Raw genomic sequence first — 12,810 nt, 5'->3', positions numbered from 1 at the left:
CAATACAGATTGCAAATTGGTAGTGGCAATTTACCTGTCCAAATAGCACCGGAACAAGTGAGGTTTTAACCGAATAGTCTAACCCAAATCCAAAATTGTTTTGTTTTGCATGTCCTACACATTATTGCATATTTGCATATGCTTCATCGTTAAGAGCATCACCATGTATGTCGTGGTCCACCATATTCATAGTACTTTGGTTGAATAGTGTATTACGTATGTCTGAGGTTGTATATGTGATCGTAATGTTAGCTACATTCATTCAATGTACCTCACTTTTGTAATATTTCCCATAATTATTCCTCACAATATTAACGATCTTCAACTATCATTACCCATTTCTTACATTTTAGTATATACGAATGATATTCTATGTGAAATTCATCTTAACTACGTATTCAAATTTGAGTAGAGAAAGAAAACTGCTCTAACTTGATTAAGTGCACGTCTTCTTATAAAAGAAAATTGCTGTCCTAAATATGTGAAACTGACATTCTAAAAATAGAAGTTTGTTAAATATCCCTTCAAAGGCGACAGACCATCGCTTTAATCTCTTTTTTCCTCCTTTCAACTCCTGATGATCATCATATGCGCATTACTATTTCGTTAACTTTTATCTTAACAACGCCATTCTGACCACTCATTCAGCATGGTTTATGAGCAGGGAACTTTTGACAAGAATAGCATTTTAGTTTGCAAGGTGAAATGGGTTTTGTGAAAATTGAGTGTTGCACTTGCATGACATCGAGGGTAAACAGAAACAGCAACAGCGACAGCCCAACCAGATACAATCAAACCTAGCCACACCCTAGATTCTATTAGTTCTCAAGAGCCCCTACCTAAGCAAATGGAAGCCTTTTCTTGTTTAATTTGTGGCCAGAACCTATCTTTGCAATTGGATGTCTATTGACTCTAACCTTAATGCGAGACAAGGTTATTGGCATCCTCAAAGGCTAAAACCCCACCATTTAAGGCGGTGAATTGATGTTTCGCAGCCTTCAACTCATACAGTACAAATGTTGGATCATACAGCCGACTGGGTCCCTTTCACTTTTTGAAACATACTTGCATTAACATTTAACATGCTATTCATTAGAATATTGAACCACATCCATTTTAGTGTACTTGAATTATACAAAATTTCATAATCAAAACTATTTATTTTCTTAATATCATTGTTAAAATATCATTTGTGCAACAAATCAATCAAATTGGAAATAATAAGATATATGTGTGTCAAATAAATGCTGTCGGTTCATGAGGATGTTAATTATTACTAATTAAAACGGTCAATTTGTTCAATATATACTAGTATATGCCCACACATAAAATGTGTGATTTTTTTTACTTTGGTTGTTAAAGTTAAAAAAAAAAAAAAAAAACAATAAAATTTTGTTTTGTGAAATTACGTTACTGTCTTTAACATTTTTGTTGTAATAAAAAATAAAGATACATTTTCACCCTTTTTTGGTTGACAAAGAGGGTTCATTAATGTAGTTTTAGTTTCATTTTTTTTTTTTTTTTTTTAGAGAAACACTAATTATTGTTAAATGGACGATCTAATTATAAAATGTGTACAAGAAGAATACGTTAATCACAAAGAAGCGGTTGAAAGATGACTTCATTATCTTAGCCATCCATTTATACTTCTAACAGTTTGAAAGATGGCTTCATAATTCAGTGGCTAAGATATTATATAAGTTATATAAGACAGTACAGTATTCCAGTTTCTCTAAATTTATTTGAAGTATATATCAAAGTTTTGTGGGTGACAGTGATGTATCTGTTGCCAGTTGGGCGCTGCATGCAACATTTGCAAATTGCAAAGAGTAGTCTCAATAATAGGGCAACCTATTGAAATTGGTCCAACATCGCTGTTCGACCCCACAACAACAACAACAACAACAACAACAACGAACTTCTTTGGCTTCCTACAGCAACAGCTGCACGTCCAGCCATTTTTGTATCCATCGTTCATTATATTCATGTAGTTACATAAACGTACGGACATACCGAAAACAGCAGAAGTTTATGTGAAACAAGAACTCATAAGCATTCAATTTAGTTCGAGAGTTGCCGAAACGAAATGATAGAGTTAGGGTTTACATATATATTGACGCGCGCATGCATGCAATCAGAGAAAGACAATTTGGCTTGAATTTGGAATCTTTATCACATATTCAATCACTGACGAAAATGCCAACATGATCCACTGATGTGGGACTTTAACAGTAGACATACTGGCTAGCTTAGCTACGTAGACTCCCACAAACTTAAGTGAACATGATGTATATGTGAGCAGAAACATTTTATCGTGCAGCACTATAATAAAAGAAAAAACCAACGAGAAAAGAAAGGGGAAAAAAAAGCTCCTTCTGCCTTTCAATTCTGGCAAACAAAGAAAAACAGAAGAACATGCCTCAAATAGGACAATGAACAGAGCCATTGGATTCATCTGCTGCTCTTCCACTTGGCATATGGACTTCTGTTAAAATCCAGTAATTATGGGCCTGTTTTAGGAAGGAAAGAACTTCGGGTTTAGGGGAATGCCATGACCCATTAAGCTAGAACTCCTGAATGAGGTACTTCTTAAGTTGGGTTGGGCTCTTGAACTGTTTGACAAGTTTTAGTTCCCTCGAATCAAGACTAACATATTCTGTTTTGATAGTATGTTAAAATGTGAACATTCAACCTAACATTATTGATGATTAGAGATACAATCTGATTATTTTGATGTGTGATTCACACTCTCAAGTCCCGACACTTACAAGGCGGTTTTGTAAGGTGAAGTGTAACTTTGGACGGTGACATAATTGACATGAAACTGCACATTTTTTTAAGACTAGTTGGTGAAGAATTGATTTAAGACAACTGTTTTTCCAGCACGTCGTGCTGAACTTTGGCTCAACGCTTCCAAAAAAACCTTTGAAGCGTGGTGATGAAAGCTCTACAAGACTACGCAAGACCAAAGGTCTCTCAAAAGATGGACATTTCAACCTGCAGGGGCCCTTCCTTGAGCTAAAATACATATAAATTAGACTAAAGTGGAACGTGTGTACAGTCACAAAGCCAAAAGGTAGAATAATAATTTGGAAAAACGAACCTTATATATACTAGTGTGTAGAAAAAGTAGCGAAAGCAAATATCTATCAGTCTAGCTTTACCTTTAGTCCCTTTAAACCCAATAATGGATTGTTACTTTACCCCAAATATTCCGTCTTTATCAAGGCTTGTTAATTTGCTTGAGTTGTGACTTTGTGTGGTTACTAGGCATGAAAAAATGTCGGTTATATATATGTGTGTGTCTCTTGTACTAACCTAGCTTCTACTGCTAGAGAACACTGTAACATGGCTTCCAGTTACAACTTAGTCCTGCTTATCTTGGTCATTGCTGGTGCATTTCTCGAATCCAATTGCAAGCTCACTAAAAATTTCTACAAATGCAAATGTCCAAAAGCATTGTCCATTGTGCAAGAAGAAGTTATAGCAGCCATAAAAAATGAAACCCGTGTCGGGGCTTCCTTGCTCCGTCTGCATTTCCACGATTGCTTCGTAAATGTAAGTATATACCATCACTTAATGTGCTCATTGAGCCATTCTTAACTGAAGGAGGTTGGCATAATTTCTTTGTTAAATCTCAGGGTTGCGATGCGTCGGTGCTGTTGGACGACACTTCAAGCTTTGTTGGTGAGAAAACAGCAGTTCCTAACAACAACTCCATTAGAGGATTTGAAGTTGTTGATAGAATTAAAGCTAAGCTTGAGAAAGCATGCCCTGGAGTGGTCTCATGTGCTGATCTTCTAGCTCTGGCTGCCCGTGACTCTACAGTTTATGTAAGTAACCTATCTTAATTTCTTTCAAAAAATGCACAAACATAATTGGTTACAAACTTTTAGTCAAAAATATAATGCAGCGGACACTAAACAGACAAGAAGCCTTTTAGTGTCTCTCAAGTTTATAACCAATTCATTTGTGCATATTTCCCTAGTTTCGTCCACCAAGTTCTCAAATTTGAAGTAACATTTTAATCAATCTTCTTCATTGGCATCTATTTTTACATGGAAATACTTGGATTTGCAGTTAGGAGGTCCTCCGTGGAAAGTTGGTTTGGGAAGAAGAGATTCAACCACTGCTAGCAGAAGTGCTGCTAACACCTCCATTCCTCCACCAACTTCCAACATAAGTGCTCTCATTTCAAGCTTCTCAGCACAAGGCCTCTCGTTAAGGGACTTGGTCGCTCTTTCGGGTGCTCATACTATTGGCCGTGCAAGGTGCACATCATTCCGCTCACGTATCTACAACGAATCCACCATCAATGCTGCCTTCGCCAGGTCATTGCAGGGAAGTTGCCCGAGAAGCGGAAGTGACAACAACCTTGCAAGCCTTGACCTCCAGACCCCAACACATTTTGATAACTTGTACTACAAGAATGTGTTGAAAGAAAAGGGACTTCTTCATTCAGACAATGAGCTCTACAATGGAACTTCTTCTACGGAGAAACTGGTTAAGAAATACGCAAATAACACCTTTGTATTCTTCAAGCACTTTGCCAAGGCCATGGTCAAAATGGGAAACATCCATCCTCTTACAGGAAGTCAAGGCGAAATCAGAACCAATTGCAGAAAAGTGAATTAAAATTTCACAACATGGAATCATATAAGTGTGTAATTAGTCTTTCTTCACCCACTCCTACTCTTGTACCCTTTTTCTCTACGACAACAGCCGCCAACTCTACTCTCGCATAAAGCGAAAAGAAGGAACCTGGCCACTGCTTTCTTATACCTAAGTTGCCTCTGAAATTCTCTTTTGTTCTTAGACAAGTTGTCACTGAAACTTTCTTCTGTAAAAATGCTTTTTGTTCATTATGGCATTCGTTTTGTTTGGTTAGTACAGAGTTTCGGTCACGTGTGTCTCATTTCAAACAAACCGAGGAGGAAATACCACTAAACCAATAGTCGACAGGTTAAAATATGACAGAAGGGAAATAAAATCCAATTTGATTCGACAAGCGGAGTAAGGGAAAGAAGTTCTTAATGGTGTCTCTATTGCATGGCATTTCCCACAACATTTACACAAAACAAAGGGGAAACAAACATGAGGATACAATTTAATTGGAGAGTGCAACCCGTAATTAATTTAATTGAAGAATTGTCAAAATGTAATAATTTATCATATGACTTGCACTCCAAGCAGGCTTAACCTTTACATGGAGGTGGATTACCACACAAGCCAGGGTTTCAACTATTATATAAAACCAAACCCCAAAATCGTTGTACATAAAACCAACCAAAGAGGAGGAAACACCACTAAACCAAAAGTTGGTTAAAGTAGACAAAAGGGGATTAAAATCCAGTTCGATTCTACAAGCGAAGTAAGGGAAAGAGTCACAAACCCTTTCGTTGTTAATGGTATCCGTATTGTTTCCCTAACATATTCACAAAACAAGGGGGAAACAAAATATGAAATCAAAAGGAAATAGTGAGGCTTAAGTAGGTAGAATCCTAAATGTACTTCCAAGAGTGGACAAGCATTGATGCAGACTAGCCTAAGCGACTTGAGATCTCACTGCAGACTTCCAGATTTGCTACAGTCCAATTGACATCTTGAGTTTCCGAATCTTTTCCAAGACAAACCATGTAGTCTGCAAAATCAGGCAGCATGATATCATAATCATTACTAATAAATAGATGTGTGCTTGTGCTTGTGCTTGTGTTTGTGTTTGAGAGAGAGAGAGAGAGAGAGAGAGAGAAAGAGAAAGAGAGAGAGTACCATGATAGGAAGTGCAACACGGCCAAAACATGTGGGGAATCCAGTAAAGAAGCCAAGAGGACCTCTTGATTTTAGAATTGCAAGGGCACAATCCAGAGAGCTAGCATATCCAGTTTCTGTCTGACTATGCGAACGTGTTTTGAGGGTAAACTGCATGCTGCAGCAAAGAATGCTGACGAAGCACTTGCACCTGAACAAAGGAACACAATCAAAATTACATAACATGTAAATACAAGAGAGAAAGGGAAAAGATGGAACTGAGATAAAATTGGCAAGGGGGGAGCTTTTACCCAATTGTGCTTTTGCTTCACTAAAACCACAAGACTCCCTGAGATAATCAAGGCTTGGATTATATGATGCGAGCATGCCCATGTCTAACCACATCTTCCTCTTCAGAAAAGGACCTACATAATTCCACATTTCTCGAAACAAAGCTCTCTGGGTTGCCATATTACGGACAAATGAAAATACGTATCTGTAAATAGGAAATCGTTTGGTTGCTAGATGATAATTATACACAAGATACCCAGAGTATAATGGAAAATTGATCAATGCTCCAGTTGCTCCAACAGCCAACCCACAAGCAGCCTCTTGACAAAGGGTGGGTGGCATTCCTTCGTTTGTAGCAATTGCTTTATTTCTCAAAATCCTGGCAAAAAAGGCCAAACAATCAAAAGTTTGAAAAGTTGTCCACTTCTGAATCTAAAACCAAATAGTTGATGCAACATTAATCCATCAGATCACAGAAAAAAACCATGCATATGCTACCATCATGCCCCTTCCTACTTAAAATCAATTGCTCAAGAGCTCGACGAAACTTTATAAAGAGAAATCCCAGATGGCAGCAGTCAGTCCTCAAATCAACGGCTAAAAAAAAAGGGATTACATGAGCTCAAGAGAAACTCGACAGATATCTACACTTCAATCTCCATAAAACAACAAAGCTTGTAAATTCTTGAATTAAATAACAAACTACAACAACAGTAAAGAATTTACTTTGAGAGGAAAAATTAATTTACTTTGAGGCTTCTAGAAAACTTACTCATACAATCCCAATTGCTGGCTCACCGTCAACAGATGAATGTAAATCGCACCGTGAAGAATCTGCAAACAACAACGAAATCTAACAACATTCATAAAAATGCATGTTAACAAAAATGATTTAAATGTTCACAAATCATAAATCTCTGCTAACCCATTTCAATTTCAACATCACATTAGAAATCCCAACTCGGGAAATTTAATTTTTTTTGCCAAAGAAAGATAAATTGCAGAGGAAAACGCAAAAAAAGCTTCCACCTTTCTGAGGAAGCGAACAAAAGGAAAAAGTTGGAACCTTGGTATAACAGTGGAGCATCGGAATCTGGCGACACTGAGCATACATACAACTCTTGGAGTGGTAAAGGGAAGCCCAGGAGCCCGCAAGAACGCCGATAGCTCCGCCGTTGAGGAAGGGTTTGATAGAGGGCCAATGCTGCCGCCACCGTGAACGGATGACAAGGGGGTTCGAGGGATCAGCAATGTCGGCCTTGTCCTTCCTCTTCCGGCGGTGTTCTTCCATGGTCAGATCCAGCTCTTTGTTCACGTGCACGTCTCTTGGGATTCCGATGACTGATCTCAGCTTCTCTTCCATGATCTTTTGTGGTGCTCGCACAGATGCTCTCTCTGTGCCTCTCTCCCGCCTTAAATCCCTTCTAAGTTCTAATTATTACTGTATTCGACCCCGGATGACCTCGCCCTTTTATTTATTTAGGAAGGGATTATTATGCAGTCATTTTTACTTTTATACACTCTTATTAATTTTTTTTCATTTATCAATTTGATGATCGAAAATTAAAAAAAAAAAATGTGAGAAGTAAAAATGAGTATATAAATAACACTACGTTTATTTAATATTTAACCCTCATTTAATTGTGTTACTATTGACATGTTCGAAAAGGTTAATTTGTGCATGATACTAATTCTATAGTTAAATTTATTCCTGATTTTAGTCTAAATCGAACTTTCCATTTAAATTTTCAACATTTGACTTATGAGTCCAATAACTACTTGAGTTTGAGGCATGCACAGATAAATAAATAAAATAAAATAATTCGTAACCTTATTTTGCGGTTAAATTTATGCTCGATTTTAGTCTAAATCGAACTTTCCATTTAAATTTTCAACATCTAACTTCTGAGTCCAAAAACCACTTGAGCTACAAATCTACTATGCCTCAAATATTATAAATGTTGGGGCATGCACTGATATAAAAGAAAAAATTCCTAACCTTAGTCTAAATCGAATTTCCCATTTAAAATTTCACCATCTGACTTCTTGGTCCAAAAACTACTTGAGCTACAAATCTAGTAATCTACCATGCCTCAACTATTATAAATGTTGGGGCATGCATTAATAAAGAAAAAAATTCGTAACCTTAATTTCCGGTTAAATTTATCTCTATCTTAGTCGAACTTCCCATTTAAATTTTCAACATCTGACTTCTGAGTCCAAAAACTACTTGAACTACAAATCTACTGTGCCTCAAATGTTATACATGTTAGGGCATGCACTGATAAAATAAAAAAATGGGAAGTTGGAAAGGTACACCACCATTCAAGTTTGTGCGTTATATAATGTCAGTATGTCACCAACATCAAAGACCGACTCAAACCAACAAGGCTCCTTGCCTTACGATGGTTGGAGATGGCACATCTATCGTATACAAACTTGCCCTTACTTTCCAAATAGGTGGTTGCCACAACTCCAACCCGTGACCTTTTCAAGACTAGGATATAAAAATCATCATGTAACAAAGTACTAACTACATTGGAAGAGGCATGAAACTATCCAAATTACAGAGAAGAAGAAGATGAAGGTTTAAAAGGAAATCAAATCTTGTATTAATAGTTGAACAGATTACAGAAAATGAGATAAAATTAACAATTTACACTAGCCTAACTATAACCTTCTAACAAACTCGTCCTAAACCAACCTCCACCATTCAATCATAAACCAATCTCCACCGTACATCTGTTACTACAAAGATGCAAAGCCATGCATGTAAAACTACACATTTAACAGTTATGCTTCCACTTACATAATCAAATCAAATCAAATCAAATCAAATCAAATCCGCTACAAAACTTAGTAGGTTAAGGAGACGCTACAAAAAAGGGTCGACAGGGACCCCGAGTGATGGTTCCAATTGTTGCTTTCGTGGAACCTTTACACTTTCTCATACTTTCTTTCATTTACTTGCTTAACCTTCCTCTCTTCTTCATCTCGAGTGGACTGCACACAGAGATAAAGAATTCTAACTATCAAGAACTTACAGCGATGTAAATTGGCGAGGGGTGGTAGTTACATCAGAATTAGTCGGTTGCACACTCTTGTGACTATATGGAGAACAATACAGGTTTCGTCTCCCTTGCTTTCTATACGTGCACTATATAGCTCTTCCATTTACTCTAATCAACTGAATCGACTTCCTCTTCTGACAGTTCAAATGCATCGATCTCTGCAAAGTATTTTCTCTTTTGTTCAATCTCATAAAAAAAAGCTCTTTGCTTCTCGGAATGTTCTTTCCCAGCTGGTACCGCATGCTGCTTCTGTACACACAAATTTAAAGTGAACCCAGAGCTTGTGGTAAAATGGAACTTAACTTATTTGACCACAGCTGTCCAGATAGGAATATAACAAGAACTCACTGTTTTAAGAAACATAAAACATCCTAGAACAAACTAAAGGTCCCTTATAAGTTTGAGGATTGTTTAAACAAGTGAAAGGATAAACAGACCATATAATATTAAGTGGAATATTTCCCCTCCCTTTTTGTTTTTTACTAGCATAGAAATAAAAACTAATAGACGATAAAAAAAAAAGTCTGCTGCCGGAATCAAAACACTGAAAGAGAATTTCTCTCTCAAAATGTAGCCCAAACAACTCGACCACACAGTAAAGAACCAATAAATCTTGCCATAGACATACTCGTTGGGTGTCAATACAAAAACATGTTGTTTGATAGGATTGGGGATATATAGAAATTCTAATTCTGATAGCACAATGTTGTTTTGGATTGATATGAAAGCACAACAGAACTGATCAATTTATTGTAGGAACCAGACCCCAAGTCAGATAAAAAGTAGCAGTTTCTACCCGGGACTACGAAAAAGTTACCATGTTAACAAACCTTGTTGTGAGGAGCCATGGATTCCATGGATACACTGTTGCATCTGCTTGCCTTTGTTTTTTTCCTGTTTCCAATGGGAAGAAGACATACAGCAGCATTAGCAAAACATCACACATGGGACTGACATGTCACAAATGAGTTAGAGATAGAATTTCTCATATGCATCAATCTATAACGATACCAATACACATGGAATGTCAAATTGAAGCATGACGAGGGGAAAATCAGAATGGTAGAATTTATGGTCACACTAAGAAGCAATAGATCGTGTATTTAGGGCTTACTCATTTAAGAAACGTAGGGTGTTGCAACTTATGAGTGCCTCAGCAGACCACTGAAGTGATATGTTATCACGTTACTCTTAAAACCCATATCATATTATATTCATGTACTGACAATCTCCGGGCTCGTTTGGATGTGCTTTTAAAATTATTGAAAGCGCTTTTAGAGAAAATGTTTTTTTGGTTCCAAAAGCACTGAAAGTGTTTCCTAAAAGAAGCACAAATGTTTCTTCCAGGAAACACAAGCGCTATTCTAGAATTTACTTGCATTTTTACTAAGAATTGGTTTCAAAAACTTTTTCACCAAAAGCGCTTTCAGTCATTCCAAAAGCGTATCCAAACGAGTCCTACAAATTTTTGATGAATAACTTTTTATAGCAAGGCAGCTAACTTTTCACAACTCCAAGCAATGACATAGTTTCCTCCCTTTATTTCGCAACCATAGCACTACAAGGAATTAGACACTTACCCAGCATTCCGGGTCTTTGGTGCAGGAGGACAACTCCAAGATCCAGTGTTTTCCTTCCCTTTACCCTCCCCTTTTACTGCAGTCTGTCTTCGAGTATACACTGAACAAGGCTCAAGAGCCTCACGATCGCTGGTACCTAAACTCGAAAATCCAAATATAACCGTAAGGTCTCAGCCACACAGATCTTTCAAAGAAAATGCATAGATGAAGTATATTCACAGGAGTTAATACTTCCTATTGAAGCATAGCATCAAGTTCAATTCAAGTATTCAAACAAAGCATTCAAAATACGCACTCAAATGCAAACACAAAGCAACACATTTCAACTAATATCAATAGATTCAAGGTACTATTAAGGATTGAAACGAACAAATTCCAAGCGACCTCTTGTTCTTCTAGGAAAATCCAGAAACCCTAGACTCCCAAATTGAAATTAAAACCAGAACAAAACAGAAATCACACCCGAACCCAAGGCGAGAAACGGAGAAATCGAAAGCGGAGGAGAGAAATTACCAGAAGCGGGGGACGAGACGGGACGAGGGCGAGGAGGAGTGGAGGGAATCGGAGGCGGAACTACGGAGGGCTTAGGGTCTACAGCGGAGAGGAGGTTCCCGGTGACGGAGGCGAGCTTGGGATTCTGGCGTTTGAGCTTGACGGTGGAGGTGGACGAGGACTGCGAAGAGGCGGCTGTGGCTAGGGTGGTGGCGGTGGTGGTGGTGGAGGAAATGGTGTTGGTGCAATCGGAGAGAGGGTTTGGGGCTCTCAGTCTTCTTCTGGATGGCTCAGCTTCCATTTCTTTTTTCTGCTACTTCATAATTTGCTCCTTCTTTCTTCTTCTTCATATATGAATGATTCACTGAGTGGGTTGCGAGGACGGAGGAAGAGTGTGGCGGAAGCTACTTTTGGAGTGGCGGGAAATTTCTGTTTCGTCGTCCCTTCTTTACCGAGTTACGAGTTAACTCGCAACTCGGTGTTCCGGGTTATGGGCATAATCAAGGTTGGGTTGGGATTGCGGCCCATTGAAAAACTGGGCTGAGTACCCTTTTTTTTTTTTTTTGTAGAAAAATCTTTGGGCTGAGTTGAGGTTGGTGTCTTTGAGTCAGCTGAACCGAAAACCGAGTAGAGCCGATACCAAACCGAACCAAACGTTTGGAAATATTTAGGGCCTATTTGCTATGCTACTCAAAAAATTTATAATTCTTAAAAACAACTTGGATGAACTTGTCTCAAGAACAGTTTTTTTTGCAACCTAAAAACTTGTTTGGTATCTAACTTGGAAACTATTTTAAATCTTCAAGGATTTAGGCTACATAACCCAAAAACTTGTCTGTACAAAACCATTAGGTGGCAGTGGCTGAGGGAGGATATTAAGGTCGGGTCGTGATCTGAGAAGTGACCTGGAAAATAATCACCAAGACCCAATATCTTGACGACTTGATTTGGAACTCTCAATTTCATACTTCATACTATGAAGTCATGTTGTCTTCAGATGGGTTTTGTTCACATATATGATGGTGGTTTGCTAATTTCAAATGTTGCCATTGAAATTGAGCAAATTGAGTTTGAAATAAAGCTTTGGTAATGGCGGAGTGGTGAGTTTGGGGCTTGTGGGTGATTAAAGTGAGAGGACGGTGGGAAGAAAATATCTCAGTCGCCGGAAAGATTCATGTCACAGTCGTCGAAACATCTCTCTCAGTTGCGGGAAACATATCTCTTATCACCGCCAGTTACTCTTAGTTGATGTTTGGTGTCGTTGGCCTCGACGCCAAGGTCTTGCAGATGTCGCGAAGAAGAAAAAAAAACAGTAAAAACATACTTTTGTTGTTCTCATAATTTAGGCTAGTTTTTGAGTTATTTTTTAGTTCAAGTTTTGCAAAATAGGCTTACCAAATAAATTTTTGAGGTGTGAATTGAGAAACAGTTTTTGAGTTAAAAACTTTGAACTCATATAGAATACCAAACAAACTCTTATGTTTTTTTGGGGTTTTTATTTCAACGGTCTTTGAAATTATTTTGACTCCTCACTTTAGTACTTTGAATTCAAATTTGATCAATGTCATTTTTAAATGTAAATATGTCACATCAATGTGGTTTTTTTTTTTATCTTAATTCTATCAAAT

At 37.7% G+C, this 12,810-nt stretch overlaps 2 protein-coding genes and 1 pseudogene across 2 annotated transcripts; 1 reads left to right on the top strand and 2 right to left on the bottom strand.

The window, feature by feature from the left end:
- The first annotated feature begins 3,280 nt into the window (after positions 1–3,280).
- LOC137734742 (peroxidase 4-like) lies at positions 3,281–4,779 on the top strand. Its single transcript, XM_068474016.1, has 3 exons — positions 3,281–3,558; positions 3,642–3,833; positions 4,081–4,779. Exons 1-3 carry the CDS (start codon positions 3,349–3,351, stop codon positions 4,633–4,635), a joined length of 957 nt encoding a protein of 318 aa, XP_068330117.1. The 5' UTR covers positions 3,281–3,348; the 3' UTR covers positions 4,636–4,779.
- A 496-nt stretch (positions 4,780–5,275) lies between these two features.
- LOC137733195 (mitochondrial dicarboxylate/tricarboxylate transporter DTC-like) lies at positions 5,276–7,456 on the bottom strand (annotated as a pseudogene).
- Positions 7,457–9,218: 1,762 nt separating this feature from the next.
- LOC137734473 (uncharacterized) lies at positions 9,219–11,563 on the bottom strand. Its single transcript, XM_068473735.1, has 4 exons — positions 11,204–11,563; positions 10,691–10,826; positions 9,941–10,004; positions 9,219–9,359 (listed from the first exon to the last, which is right to left on the bottom strand). The coding sequence occupies exons 1-4, from the start codon at positions 11,481–11,483 to the stop codon at positions 9,219–9,221; spliced, it is 621 nt and encodes a 206-aa protein (XP_068329836.1). The 5' UTR covers positions 11,484–11,563.
- Positions 11,564–12,810: the final 1,247 nt, after the last annotated feature.

The sequence above is a fragment of the Pyrus communis genome, chromosome 5 (genome assembly GCF_963583255.1).
Source record: "Pyrus communis chromosome 5, drPyrComm1.1, whole genome shotgun sequence".
NCBI classification, from domain to species: Eukaryota; Viridiplantae; Streptophyta; class Magnoliopsida; order Rosales; family Rosaceae; genus Pyrus; species Pyrus communis.
This window is presented reverse-complemented; position numbering and strand designations above follow the sequence as displayed.

Bases quoted from the DNA above. Each gene is read 5' to 3' on its own strand.
- LOC137734473 (XM_068473735.1), bottom strand. From the start codon at position 11,483: ATGGAAGCTGAGCCATCCAGAAGAAGACTGAGAGCCCCAAACCCTCTC. The intron at 10,005-10,690 runs GTAAGTGTCTAA...CATTGGAAACAG, and splicing joins CCAAAGACCCGGAATGCTGG to GAAAAAAACAAAGGCAAGCA. The intron at 9,360-9,940 runs GTTTGTTAACAT...TTGTGTGTACAG, and splicing joins CCATGGCTCCTCACAACAAG to AAGCAGCATGCGGTACCAGC.
- LOC137734742 (XM_068474016.1), top strand. From the start codon at position 3,349: ATGGCTTCCAGTTACAACTTAGTCCTGCTTATCTTGGTCATTGCTGGT. The intron at 3,559-3,641 runs GTAAGTATATAC...GTTAAATCTCAG, and splicing joins TCCACGATTGCTTCGTAAAT to GGTTGCGATGCGTCGGTGCT. The intron at 3,834-4,080 runs GTAAGTAACCTA...TTGGATTTGCAG, and splicing joins CCCGTGACTCTACAGTTTAT to TTAGGAGGTCCTCCGTGGAA.